Below are 15,455 nucleotides of genomic sequence, written 5' to 3'. Positions count from 1 at the left end.
TTCTCCACAGGTATCTATGTTACGATAAGGTGAGGAGATATCATATGCAGCTTGACAGAGTTGAGACAGCTTGACATATTGCCAAGAATCAAGACAGACTTGCAAATTATAAGAATTCTTACCTCTTCTGCATAGGCTTTTCCAATCCCATCAGTAGCTCCTGTGACCACTGCAACAACAAAAAGAAAGACAAATCTACATTAGTTGCTTCACAGAAGGAACTGCAATGGGTGTTTTCCTATGTAGGCTATTAAAGTACTCATTCCAGACAGAAACACATCGAAGTCTTTGGAATAGGTGTACAGCTTTTATGAAATCACCTTAAAAACTCACACTAAAACCTTTCCATAGGTAAGAAAGGAGAGAAAGAGATGGAATTAGGAGCCTAATGTGTTTCAAGAATCAGGTTCGGCACCCCTTCTCAAGCCGGTCCTCTGTCCCAATACACTTCTTCAGAGGCTTTGCGGACTAAGAGAGATTTCCAAGCCATTTAACTGAAAAAAGCTGGTTTATGACTATTAAACCAGCTGCCACCTTAGTTTTAAGTACACAGTAAAATAAGAGGTATCTCCAATCCTGTAAGCATCCAAGAAAACAGATTTTAGGACACAGGCAACAGGTGTCTGCTAGTGTTCCTCCAGCAGATTTCAGATCCCTATGACCACGGTGCTCCCCAGCAGCAAGTATGAGTAACTGATCCAGACATCAATTGCAAGCTGGGCTTCTACAGCTTAAACTTTCTCACCTGTGGGTGACTGGATCTGTGTCAAGCTTCAAGTCTTTCTAGGATTCTTTTCCACAAGCTGTGAAGCTGTGAGTGACTCAACATGCCGTTAGATTATTCCAGGGCTCTCGCCACACTAGTAGCTGATCATCTCAGTAAACAGCAATTCCTCCATACAGAAACCGCTTTTCCAACCACTTTTTGCTCAAGTACATTCAGCACCACTTCTTTTCTCCCTCAGCTTTTTGTTCTCACCAAACCCAATGCCTACACCTCAACATCCTTACATTTTTAGCTCTCCTGTCTAACCTCATTTACCTGTCTCTGCTCTCACTCTCCAAGCAGCCACATAACATACCAGATTTTTTCTGTCTGTCCTTTGATCAGATCAGAACAGCCTGGTTTGTTCTTCTACTGCTTATTGTTGAATGTAAGCATGGCCAAATAACTGGACTTGTTTAATGTTTCAGAACAGTGAACTAACTGGGAGTGCTGGTTTAATTCTCATGTCAACCTCTACCTGAATGAAACTCATAGCATAGAGGTGCTGTCTGGCATTGGGATTCAGCAGTAACTTCCCTTCGGAGCACAGGAAGGAAATGTGTTTGCAGACGATTTGATTAGTTACCGCTTGCAGATCCCCTCTACCAGTTGGCATGCAAACTGCAGCCAGAATATTTCTGTTTGAGTACTAACAGCTCAGAAATGCTATAACCCCTTCAGTCTCTATGCCTGCTATCTATAAATAAGTGGAGGTAATAAAAGATGAAACTGCCAGCAAAGGTCCTACTTAAGTTTGAATGGTCCAGCAACAATTCAGCAACAGGCTAGAAGGAAAGATCCAGTCATATCCCTGATTTAAGTGAGATTCACAGATGACCACAGATGAAGGTACATACATATATGTTTATCCCTTCCCTAGTTTCAGGGTTCATTTGCAAGATGCCATAACTCCAGCATATAAGGATATGCATACTGCACACAAGGGACACTTCAGCTACTAAACAGAGCTCTGGTTGCTGCACTGTCAAAGACAGGGAATTTTATTGAGAAAACCAAGTGTCTGTGTCGCACTGCTTTTGCCACTTCCTATCCAGCCACCATTAAGAAAGTGTGAGTGACGGGTTTGGTAGAGAAATAAAGTCATGTAATGAAAGGTGAATCAAGGGTCCAAATAACCAATAAAAATCAGACTTTAGGGAAGAAATCGAGAATACATTATCAGGAGCCCATTTCCTGCCACCAAACTTGTAGCCGTATTGTTACTCATTCAGCCAGACACACCACAGTCCTGCAGGACAGCACAATCCCTTTAGTTCAAGAACTAACAAGCTTCAGTTTCAGCCTTGCTGACCTGAGATTCGCATTATGTATCACCACACAAGTCATTGCTACTTCACCAAAACAATGAAGCAAACAGGAGTACAGTGAAAACAGTACCAGGATCCCTCCCTGTAAGGATCACTGTAAGTAGCTGGACAAGTTCTAAGCTGACCCATGTGGAAAACATTCAACCTCAGTGACTCGGTGAAAAGGGTTATTTCTTTCACTATAGTTAGTGAGGCATCTAAAGAAGAGCCATTCCCTGTAACACTTAGATTGTTTCTTCTCCTTCCAACTCAGAAATTATAGACTTAATGGTTTTATTCCCAGATAACAAGCTCAGCATTTTTAAATACTGTTTTCTGACACTGCAAATTATTCCACTTCTAGCAGCTGCAGCCAAAAACATATGCTCCATGAGGCAGGGACTCCAAAAAGCACCTGTAGCCCTTTAAAGACTTGGTAAAGTACAAGTAGTTTCAGTCAAGGATATTTACTCATTTATTGAATCCATTGCTTAGGTAAATGGTAATGGAATCAGCTGGAGCATGAGACATAAGCTGAAGATCAGGGATTTCTAACTGAAGTGTGAGTAACAGGATTTTTTTCTCCCTTTATAGGCCCTAAGTCAAATTAAAATAACCTGTAGTCCAGAGGTTAAAGTAGCCTCCAGAACAGAATGTGAGAAATTTAAATGAATCTGATGCACATAAAAATTACAAAATCCTGTCAGGAAAAAAGTAGTGCTTGAGCCATCACCTACAGAAACAGACACACATGGTTGATACACATCCCTGTTCTGTTTCTGCTGCTCGAAAAGGCATAGGTATGAGGATAAGGTACGCAGCTGGTTTTTCTTAGCAATAAGGGAACTCCTTGCAAGGTGACACTGAGACCATCATTTAATTAGTGGTTCCATGTGGAGAAGGATAACTCTCTTCTGCTCCATGCTCCCACACCATCTCGAAGAACAAACACAGTACCAAGGACTGCTTTCCAACATTCTATCATCATTTTTCAGGCCACACTTCTCTTCCTAAGGCCCTTTGAGAGAAGCCACCTGGCTCAGCTCCCTCCCATTCAAAGCAAATGGATTTCCCATCTACATCTGCACTGCTGGAGAGGCCATCTAGGTCAGCACCCATGGACTGCAATGGGAAACGTGCACTAACACAGACCTGCCCTGCTACTGACCAGTAGCACCCAGTTCAGCCACCTCTGGTTACTGCCCATTTACTGAATCCTCGTGGGCAGTTTGGCCAGAAAGGCTGTCCTGACAGCAATCTGCCAGAGCGGAAAGCATAACTTAGACCCGACATTGTAAAAGAAGGGAGAAGAGGTGGGTAAAGGCAATTGATAGGACCAACATCACAGAAGTCGAGATTCAGCCACTTTATTTCCCTCCACATTTTGGATTACCTAAAGCTTGAACATTAGAAAGTCACTATTTTCACATTGATTACATTCATCTCAAGCTTCCATACTGTAGGAAAATGTTGCAGTTTTAACCACTCCAAAGCTGTGTCTGTTTAACTAAATTTCAACTTGATGTGCCCAAGCTAGTTTGACTCCAAGTGTAGATTAAGCTTTTGAATTTTGTTTCTACTACAGACTGCCTTCCAACAAAAGTTACAAATTGACTGCAGTTGGCAGAGCTTAAAGAAGGCAAAGCAAGTAGGATAGAAATAAGTTATTGTCTATACAAGAAAGCTGCACCAGCACCTAAGTGTGATTATACACATTTACTCAGTAGTCAGACTAACTGTAGTAGCTTCCCACTTCAGCCATCTGCTGTCTCCAGGAGAGAAGCAAGAGTGCCCAGGCAACCTGTGTGCGAGCCCACAAAAGTAAATGTTTGCCTGAATGGAAGTATTGCAGCATTGGATAATTTTATACAAAGAAGTCAACACCCATCTTTGCCTTTTCCCCTACAGCCATAAAAGTCAGGGGACAAAAAATAAGGGAAGGTATCCAGTAACACCACATACTCTGAGAGCACCTCACTCCTCATAAATCAATACATGCACTCACATTGGGCTGGAAATGTTCTACCCTGGGAAGTTCCCACTGGCCAGTCTTCAGCAGCTTTGGATACATGGTATTTCGCAAAATAATTAGTCCTCACCTGGAACAGACTCCCATCTCAAGAACTTTCTTTGAAATTAGTATATGCGTAACTAAAGAGCTGACATATATATACATCATCTTTTTTAAGTTCCAAAACAGCCTGTCTAAAAACCCCTGTTCTGAGAGTCCACAAAGCCTGGCCCTAGCAAGTCCACGGAAAGAAACATCTCTCGCTCTTCTAGGAAATTATATTTTGGGTAAGCATGGCATAATCATTGTTATAATCAGTGACAGATGTATGTATCATCTTCTAGTTCTGGTTTTCATTTCAGTTTTGCATCAATAGTCTTATATTCCAAACCCTACACCATTTGGAGTGGTAGGCAAGAAGTTGGAAAGCTGCTAAACTAAAAACACTGTTCATGCTAGCCACTAGTGTACACCACATCAGTATAAATGACTGTGAACCTGCCCATGCTTTGGATGCAGTGATAGGGTGCAAAAAGAAACTGCCAATGTAGTATTGAGGTCTCCAAACAATGAGAGCAGTGTGGAGCATCATCTGCTCACACTGCTGGAGGAGGTTACACTATATGTAGGCTGTAGATGTTTCCATTACCATTGTCTATATACAAGTCATCAGCACAAGATCGCCAACAGTTAAATTTTTTATTACAGTATTATCCTTAATATATCATGTAATCATTTCCTTAAATCACCAGAATCTTTACCTCAGGACAGTATAGCATCTTTGCCCTAATGGCTGTGCCAGAATTTTGCTTCCTATGTGGTTGTGGGGAGAGAAGAACGAAAAAATGAAACCCATACCTCCCCCCACAGATTTTTCAATTCCCACTTGAAGTTTAACTACGCTTATTTGACCTCTTACAGTGATCTCTTTAATTTAAGATACAGCTACACGGGCACCCACCACAGCTTCCACTACTAGAATAGCTATTGACACAACTCACTAATTCTCTACAACTTAATACCACCTAGTCAACTTATCTCCTAATGCATAGCTTTTGTCACATACACAACAAGTATGATGTAGTTAATAAGCATTGGCAGCATTTCCTGGCCAGTACCAAACTCAGGGCAACCCTTGACAAACAAAGTTAGAAAACCTCACCAGTCAGTGAGGTGTTATCTTGCACTAAAAGGGAACAGCTTTCCTGTTATTAAAAAAGCCATAGACCAAGCCTGTGGAACACATGCAACCAGACAGTGACTTCAGTCTAGAAGATTAAAATGACCAGTGGTACTTTAGGGGAGAAAAATGTAGACACATCTCCAGAAGCCTTACATAGGGGTAAATACAGAAATGTTTCCAATAACACCTGCATCCTTCAGAAATCTCACAACCCATGGCTAAATATGAGAGAGGAAGTGCCACTAACTCTGTGAGGAGCCCACATATTTTTCTGATTATAAGAAGTAACAGCCACTGTGTTGCCAAATAAGAAGTCACCAAAAACCATCCACCACCTCCTAAGAGATATAACAGAGGTGTATTCCTTGCTCATAAAGCAGGGACTACCATCCCAGACCCAGGCAAAAGCAGAACCCAGCTGCCATTGGCAGTCTGTTCTGTGACTGTAGTGAGAGTATTCAGGGCCCAAGGAGAAAATTTTTACTTGCTTCTCATGCAGCCAGAACATCTTAAAACAAAAGCAAAGAGTGGTGCAGTAAAGCATGAGGCAGGCATGTAGAAATCATCTCATCTCACAACAGGAGCAAGGACCAGTGTTGACACAGGGAGAGGGAGCAACAGCAAGCATAGAAAATTCTACTGCAGTTCTGCAGAGCAATCACGCTGAAACAAGATTATAGATTCGTGACTCCCCAACTCAAGGTTAGACTACAGTGAAAAAAAAAGTTTAAAGAGATCAAGCCTGCCTTCAGATACAAACACACATTTTCCACAGCAAAATGAACTTTTGGGATGCCTAATGGAGATAAAGCACAGAATACTTTTATCCATATTGCCTCTAGCAAACAGCACCAGGCATAGTCCTTGCAGTGCTTTGCCTACCTACACAATGAAGCTAGCAACTATTCAACATGTTCTCTACTAGTCTCTTCAAACTACAAATTCATTTTGGTTCAGCCATTTTCCTGTTTTCATTCAGGAAAGCCAGAGTTCTCAGGCAATCTGAGTATTGCAGATGCACTCATGCATGTCATTACCCAGGAGGGAGAACTCAGGCCACCAGCAATGTTATTCTCCCCAGACAGATGTGGGTCCAGCAATTTGGGAATACCTACACCCTTTTCCTGTGAGAAAACTAAGCTAGCTAACAGATTTCAAGAAGGGTAGCTTAGCTACATCTCTGATCCCCTGAGAAGTATTCAAATTTGTTGTCAAAATGGTCACTGCAGAGCTAGTCTGTCTGCAACATCCTCCATTCACACAGAAGAGCCATCCCTGTCCTGCAAGACTGAACCCAGAATCGAGCAAGGGTCTGTCACAGCACAGAATCCAGCTGCAGCACATATCAACAGAAACTAGGACCCTCTGTGTATTGCTAAAGCAATACAGTTGAGAGAAACTTCACAGCACAGCTAACCTTAGCATAGGTTTAAAGTACAGCCCATAAATAACTGAAGACTCGAGATTCTTCTGCTACGAAACACAGAGGCTATATTAAGAATATGACAGCTCCTGGGGAAAACAAAAGCTGGCAAGGGGAGAAAAGACTATCCCTGCTTGGCATCAAGCAGAGCTTCATTTATTACAGATTTATATAAATCACTGGCATTTGACCAATACCAAGCTTCTAGATTATCTCTAGCCAACAAAAGTACTTTAGTCTGTGCTGGTTAAAAATATTCTACTTTTTGTCCTCAGCTTGCTAGGAACAGCTATTTTTAGTAAGACTCCAATCAACCTTATCAAAATCAAGCATCAAAAATAGACTGGAGAAACACTGGAAGCATATACTATTTTTAGCTGCTCCATCTATCCCTGCCGTTATCCACAAATTCTGGCTGCACAGACCATGCATGAGTGCTTAGTTATTCTAGGCAGATCTTAGTCGTGACCCTTTTTTTCCCTGAACACCTGAATGCAGAAAACACTCGATTGATTAAAGATTAATACAGCCGCAAACCATGACAGCTGCCTTTCGTCTGAGTGCTTTTGGGGAAGGGGAGAATACAGGATGACAGAGAGCTTACATCAGTATTCCTCTTGGGGATCCATTACATGGAAAGAAAATTGCTATTTCAATTCCCTTTTAGTGCTAAAAATAGCAGCCCCAATTGATTCAAGCAAACAGGGCACCGGCTTAGCAATGCCAAATTTAGAAACCACTGAAGTCCCAAAGAGTGAACGCTAACGCAGCCTAACACATGCCAGCTCATATTTAACAAAGAACAAAGAAGATAAGCATGCCGGCTGCAAGTTAATAAGACAGCAGCAACTCCCCGCATTTCTATTAAATAAAAACAGAAAACTCTGTGCAAAAAATAAGACAAACTTCACATCTATTCTCAATTTAACTGCTGAAATAGGAAGTCTCATCAGAAAGATCTGTACCCAAGCTGGAATCCTAGAAATTCAGTATTTTTTTTTATTTTTTTTTTTCATATAAAGGTTTTCTTTCTGCACAGAGGAGCTAACACCTAATGGTCAGGCTTTGAAAAGACAGGCTACAGAAAAAGGTTCAATTCCCAAAACCAAACACTTACTTGGTAACAGCTTGTGTCTAGGAGCTAGGATTGTGGGTAGAAAAATATTCTATAAATATCGCAGCACTGACAAGTTCCCAATTCACCCAGAACTACAGCAAGAAAGGGTTTTGGACAGTGCACTCTGGAGATTCTTTAGATTTGAGAACTAGAAGCAATCTAGAAATTCCTACAAGAAAAGCATGCTGAAGAATTCATGAAAGTCACACTCAATGCTTAAGCAATTCCAGTTCCAGTTGCCTCTATGGGAGCTCTCCCAGCTCAAGCTGGTTGCCTTTTATGCACTCAAACTCCAGCCTTTGCTGCAAGGTCTTTTTTTCCTGTCAGTCAAGGGCTGCTGCATTATGGACATGGGAGTCCGGGAGAAGGGGGGGAATTCTGTTATCCTATTCAGAAGCCCCCACCCCATCCTTTGCTGCTTTTAAGCCTTTTGATCCAGAAAATGTCAGGTGAAGCCAAGATTGCCCTGAATTAAACTTTTTGCAGTAGCAAGAAGTTTGTTTGGATCACCTACTCAAGCCAGTTCGACTTAAGCATTTGCAAAGGCTACAGCTGCCTTGTGCTCTGTAAAACACTACAGTAAGAGTTACTGCATAGCATTAATATTCAGCAAAAACAACCTCTTGTTTGTTCATCATTGTGAAATACGTGACAGATGCTGACTGTCACGGCAAGCACGACCAGGCCAAAAAACCACATGCATAGAGGTCACTCAAATTACCATTTCTGGTTCTTCCTGCCTCTAGGAGGGGGTGAATACAACACGAACGTTTTAAAGATTAGATAGCTCAGGACTGGCACCATCTGGGGGCTTTCAGTGTGTTTGCCACTGGAAACACGCATAGTTAAGTCACTTTTCTGAGAAGAAACTAAGCAGCCAGCAGAATGGCCTCTGGGTTTAGAACCTGCAATGCTGAAAGAAGATTTTACATCAGAAGTCACTAAAATAAATCTGAGATTTGTTTTTCCTCCTTCACCAAGTACTAGCAGCAAGCAGAAAAATAATTTCCAGTTAGCGATGTGGCAACAAAGAGCCAACATTTGCAAGTAGAAGAGGATAAACAAGTGATCCTGGCAAGCTGTGGGCATTTCATTTCAAGTCAAAGCTATGTAAGGTGTCTGAATAATTGTGAACATACAAAAAGTCGAGACTGGTATAAAATGCAGCACTAGATCCATTTTTAATCAAAAGGCAAACTGTGTCAAACTTCTAAAAGGTACGATCAGTTTAGACAAGAATAATGCTCCAGACCTATGAGGCAAAAGAAAATAATTTTATATGGTGAAACATAAGAATCTTAGAACATCATCAGGGGCTGACTGGGGGGGCAGCTACAATGGCTCAGACCAAAACCAGAATTTTATCAGGTTAAAAACAAATGACTAGTTACACTCCTCAGGAACTGATCTCAGCACAAATCCTGTTCAGCACTGTTACTAGTGACCATCACACAAAGAAGGAAATGCTCTATGAACTTCACAGACAATCTAGCTCCTGAAAAGGATCATAGTGTCACACTGCAAAGAATGACATGGGTCTACAGACCACACAGGAATAAAACATAATATTGCCAGTTATTACACAGTGACACGGAGATACCACATGTCAAGATATGCATTTGAAACTAACTTTGTTTAGAGGTGAGGTGACCATTATAAGGAATGGAAAAAAGGTATCTGGTCTTTCTATCTGATATAACCTATCAGTGTCTGCATATAAAATTGTCTGTAAATTGTCCTTCTGATGCAACTATAAAGACAACATGTATAACCACTGAGGTGCTTCCTACAGTAGTAAGAAACAATAATACATTAAGTAATTTAAATGGGAACAGCTGCAAAAAGAATTTTAAAAAAAGGGCTGCTAAGATGATTTAGAGTTAGCTGTTCTGGGAGATGAGTTTAAAAGGATTTTGTTTGCTCTTCATAAGCTCCTGTAGGGTAATCACCAGAAAAGGAAAAGTTTAGGCTAAGATTGGGAAGACAATATAAGTTGGTTGGTTGTGACCACCTGAAAATCACTATACCTCAAAGAAGGAAAAAAACCCCACCCTATTTCTGACTCTGAAAAGCAGAATAAGGGTAAGGAACCTGACCTGCTGGAGGAGATCTGAAATGCAGGTCAAGCCAGAGCTAACTGTAGAAGTAGAGCTACAAACTGACAACAAGAATCTGTTCATTACTATCCATTTAATGGATCAGACAGAAAATGGGAAACAAAATAAGCCTGACTGTAATTTATTTATTGTTTTTGATACATTCTGTCGACTGCATGGTGCTACACTTCCTCAGGTTGTCAGAGGGCATCACAGAAATTATCATTCCTCCCCCACCATCTCAACACACAATTTGACTTCCAGAGAGTGTCTTGTTCATCTCTCCATGAGAAAGGGGCTAGGTGAAGCTAGAGATACATAAGAAAAACAACATGCAGGTCAAATGCACAAGTGGTCCTAAGAGAGCAGAGACTCTGGTTCCATGAAGCACTGGAACTAGGAAGGGGCTCCCTCTTGAACCCCTTATCCTGCTGGCAATAACTCAAATCTTCTTACTTAAGCACCTCCTGTTCACAGTGAGGACACCAGTCTCCATTTAGGGCATGAAAAAAACCAACAGCACCTTGTAATGGCTTTTTAAAGATCACACCGTGGGCATGAAATTGGTGCCGTGCTAAATACAACCTTTTCTCTGCACCTTTGAAACACTTTGACCTTTCACAGCTTCACGACTAGGATCTGAACTATTTGCAGTTATACAAAACACAGTCTTGAAGAAATTTTTAAATGAAGGTTTGGGTATATTTCAAGCATAATGCATCATTCTGTACGAGCTTGGCACATCCAACGCATCAGGTTATTAGGGAAAAAAACCCCATGTTAGCATTCACCTGTTCCTTTGCCTTAGCACACATCCAACTATTTGTACTGGAAGCAAAGGGAAAAAAAAAAAGCACAATGTACACAAGCTTTCTCACAGTATAACCATTTTATCCCAAGATCAGATCTTCCAGCTCAAAACAGAGATCCAGCCAACCCAAAACTTGATCTCTGGTAGTTGTCAGCAAGAGGTACTGAGAGGAGATTTTGAGAAGTCACGTATAATGGTATCTCTCCAGGATGCTACTCCTGTCTCCAGCTTGCAATGTAGTGGACCACAGCTAGTGATTTTGGACAAATCCATATGAGACAAAGCTATTAAGCTATTATTTTTTATTTTTTTTTAAATCCATGTAAACCTTTAGCACATAATACAGACTTAACAAGAGGCCACCCAGCTGAACTACATCCTACATGGGACAGTATCACCTCCTTCTGTTCTTTTTGCAAGTCATCTGCTAGTTTGGGATTTGGTGCTTTCTCCACTACCTCTTGATCATAGCAAGCAATGACACTGGTCACTTTGCTTAACTTTCTCTCTGTCCTTTAAATTGATGTTGTGGATTTTCAAGTTATTTTATATATTACTAAACAGGTGAATCTAACGGATATAACAAAATGTATACGGTATTTAGGAAACACTTTAATGGGAGCCTCTATCAGAATTCCCTTCAGGTTTGCAGATGGCAAATATAATCTTAAAAATTAAGTACATTTAAAATACCAAATTAACCATATTCCACGTATTAGAAACACCGTGTTCCTTCCCTACTCCCAGAATTAAAAACTTCGTTTCAAATGCAAGTCACGGAGTAGAATTTCACTGCATCAACAATATACCAAAAATAGACAAACTGGGAAGCACAGAAAGACTATGGAGACTCTCAGGAATATAGTCTCACAACACAGCCTGCCAACTTTCAGCAGAGAAGCCCATCCAGACCTAAGTAGCTCACCCAAAACCACTGTGTGCCTCCATATGGAGTTTTCTGAACTCCTAAAAAGCTAAGGAATGCCTTCAAGTCATATATTCATCCAGCCTTGCTCTCACCCAACAAACCTCCTTGCAGCACAGCCCCTGAGAAGGAAAACAGAGAGCCTCACCTCTTCTTCCCGTAACATTCCTTCAATCTGGATACCACTATCATTTATGATATTTTGGATCTAGTCTCCAATCCTTAACCAATTATTTACAACGTGGTTTCAAAACCATCATTGCCAAAATAGATGAAGGAAATCAAACACACAGGCTACTTAATTTCTTCTGAAATATCACCTACCACTTTACTTTCTTCCATAAAGCCACTTCCTTAGGGTTTCCAAATTCTGATACGCGAAAATTAGAATGTTCCATATTTAAGGAAGGATGACATAAATCAGGACAGCCATTTAGCTGTGCAGAAGCAAAAACAAGTTTTAACCCTGAGAAAGCGTTGTATTATCATCATATATGATTGATAAAGTGTATCTTTAATAGGGCTGATAAAGTCTATCTTTGATAAGCAACTTTTTTAATTACACACATTTAAGGAGGTTACAAGTCACACCACAAGCTCAATATGTTATCTTTCTGTACACAAATGGGTACAACTGTACCCAAGAACCTTCCTTAGGAAGATCTCAGCTTTCAATGTCTCTACAAATATAATCAAAATCCTATCCATTTTCTCCCCCTTAAAGCATGTTTAGCATGTGTGGAGATATAGTTTCAATATACTAAATCTCCACTTCTAACTCCAAAAGTGTCAGTAACCAACCATCCTAAAAATTGTATTGCTCTTACATTTGGGAATACCTTTATTACTTATCATAAGCTTGGCCCTGCCACAACAAGCCATCCTGAGTACCAGTGCTCCAAAAGCTTTTAAAATTACAAATAAAACTAATCAGGACAGAGATGACTTAAACCTTCAACTACTAACAGAGTATATTCACTCTTTTCTCTTGTTTCTCTCAGTTCCCTTTGAGCATTTGAGATCACATGATTCAGGTAAAGTCTTAGGAAGCAGCCAGACCACCATGAAACCCATCACCCTCAGAGGTGAGGCCCCCCTTGGGTTACAAGCTAACTTGGCTCCAGCAGCAAGTTGTTCCTGGGATCCACCTCCCATTAGCAACAACTCTTCTCCAACACCACCAAAAAGCCGCTCAAAAACAAGCTCCTGTCACTGCTACAGAAAGATTCCCATGTTTGGGTTCAGGGGAAAAAGGGAGGGGCCCTCAGCTGTACCAGTTGCTCTGATGACAACAGTTCCCTGTCAGCCTAGAGGCTCTTCAAGGACACAAAGCAATTCTTTAAGAAAGCCTCAGGTTTTCTACGCATAAACAGGACAGCTGCAGTATGGAGGTTCTGAAGCCCACCACCCTAGAAAGCAACTGCAATGTGGCACTCCTGCCATAGAATCTGTGCTGCAGATTCACATTTAGTGAATTACTGCCTCACCACCCAACAACTGTATGGCTTTGAGCCCCTCTTGCCAGGCACTAAACAATTCTCAGTATTACACACCAGAAGATATCTCCCATCTTCTCTTGTTAGAAGTCAGCTGGCTCATATACATTTATTGCAAAGAGACCTTGAATAGCTTATCCAGGAAGTAATTTTATACCTGACCAGCACCCCAAAACCACACATGAAACTACCTCTCCACAGCACAGCCACATGGAGGTATTTTGGGGCAAGCAGAGAGGGCAGCTGAGGTGACCAGTCAGGCAGGAGGCTGGTTTTGCCCATCCCATGCTTTTGCTGCCTGCACCAGAGCAGTTCACCCTCTGCAGACAATAAGCAAAGCTGCGTAAGCAGCCGAGCACAGAAGATGAATGAACCGTGTGACGCTAAAGATCTGTGAATTGAAAAATCTAATGCATGAATTAAAATCCATACCCTCGTTCCCCCTCTCCCTGTCCCCCCAAAAAAGGAATGTATATAGCAGGATATAAAAGGAGAAATAGAGAGAAGTGGAAAAACGTGGTCTAACACATTTAAAAAAATTGATGGCCTGTCACCCAGACGCTGATGAATATTTTTTACAGGATAAAAATGGCAACCTAGAGTCTAAAAATAAAATGCTGTGCTGCAGACCTGTCTGGTTCAGCAACACCACTGGAATACAAACACACTCCTTTGCTGGTGATTCTTGACTAAGATTTCAAAATAAGAGAAGGGAAAAAAAGCACTGTAAAACATATATTCTATTTTCAAGAGAAGGGATTTGGGGTTTGTGGGGTGTTTTTTTAGTAAGAATTCAGATTAGCATTATATTTCACTTGCATTGTGTAACTGCCATTAAAAAAAACCTCTGCTAAATTTTAAGTGATTGATGAGAAGAGCAGAATACCTCATACTGCACAAAGCAGGTTTTTTTTCTTCCCCTCCCCTGAGAATTACAATATAAGAACATATTTATCAGTACCTTTAAGCTGTAATTTCAGTAATCTTAAAAATGTATTTTTAGAATCATGCTGCACACAGAACTGTGGACAACGCTATTTTGAAACTCACCCCACCCTCAGAAAATAAAACCTTTTGCTTCATTCTCTATCACAGTTTAGATTAAAAACATGCTTAGCTGAGAAGTAAAAATGACTGAACATCATTCATAAGAAGCACTAAATTCTCAAGACTATCCACACTGCAGACAGGCTGCCTTATGCAGTATAGATGCTATTTTTAGCAAGTGATGCAATAGCTGCAAGGGCTCTCCCAGAACCTTTAATTTAAGAGCCCAAGCCATACTAAAACGTGTTTCAAGACAGCTAATATGCCTGCACTGTCACCTTCCCATTCTCTGCACCCACTTACTACCCACACAAGTCACTCCTTTTTACGTTTCATCTTCCAAGAAAGAGACAGATTCTACATGTGAAGAGAAAATCTGTATCTATACATTTTTCAGCAAACATACCTGCCCTGCAGTGTATATGACAAAGTTACACAACACTGTACAGAGTTTTTCTAACCTCTTGGTTTTCTATCGAAATACAAAGCAGCTTGGCTTCCTTGCTGAATTTTTGTGAAGACTTTGAAAAGCCCACAAAGCTAATATATCTAATCCTTCCCCAAGCTGTTTCCATTCTTGGAGATCTTTTTAGAAGTTCTTGTGTATAACAGACAACTGTTAAGACACATTTCTGCTAAGTGACTTTCTACAGCTAAAAATTCTAAAATACAAGAAGAGTTTCTGAAATGCTAGGGCTTTTTAAAATTGTTTTTAAAATAGAATAGGGATTTTCCAGCTCTTTGGATCTGTGGATCCTGTATGTTCTACAATAGCATGATGTGGACCTCCATGTGACAGAGTCAAGCTTACTGATAAGTTTTGCACTGACCCCTTTTAAATTCTAATTTCATCTGCTCCCTCCCAAAACCCCAGAGTTAATCCCAAAATCAGAACTACCCAAGAAACTACTCTTGTTTAACTTCTTGCCTCCAGGGGCCCATGGGAGGGGACACCATCCAACAGTTCTAAAAAAGCCTTCAAGTTTTGAATGTGTGGTCATGGACAAAATATATTGTGTGTGTATGTTACATAAACCCATGAGCCAAACTTGCTGTCCTGCAGAATTTGAGTCCATTGCTTATTAACACAGGCAGGGGACATATAAGAACTCTTACCTCCTCTTTCATACTATCCATTTATCAGTCATGGCCAGTCAGCATTTAGGGCTCAGGAGATATTCCTGTATGTGTATCATGTTCCCAAGTTTTACACCTCAGCTCCCAGAGTGCACTAACAGATTGTGGGAGAGCAAGTATAAAGATGGCTCTAGGG

The 15,455-nt window shown here is 40.8% G+C and overlaps 1 protein-coding gene across 1 annotated transcript in view; it reads right to left on the bottom strand.

Moving 5' to 3' along the window:
• The window catches only part of HSD17B12 (hydroxysteroid 17-beta dehydrogenase 12), an 82,856-nt gene that overhangs the window by 51,145 nt on the left and 16,256 nt on the right, over nucleotides 1–15,455 (bottom strand). Inside the window, exon 2 of the mRNA XM_005522405.3 lies at nucleotides 123–169. Within this exon, the coding sequence (XP_005522462.1) occupies nucleotides 123–169 (47 nt within the window). The remainder of the gene's footprint in view (nucleotides 1–122; nucleotides 170–15,455) is intronic.

Source organism: Pseudopodoces humilis, chromosome 7 (genome assembly GCF_049639895.1).
Source record: "Pseudopodoces humilis isolate 2021_Gansu_Grassland_sample_001 chromosome 7, ASM4963989v1, whole genome shotgun sequence".
Classification (NCBI taxonomy): Eukaryota; Metazoa; Chordata; class Aves; order Passeriformes; family Paridae; genus Pseudopodoces; species Pseudopodoces humilis.
The sequence above is the reverse complement of the archived record's forward strand: the minus strand, read 5'-3'. Positions and strand labels throughout refer to the sequence as shown.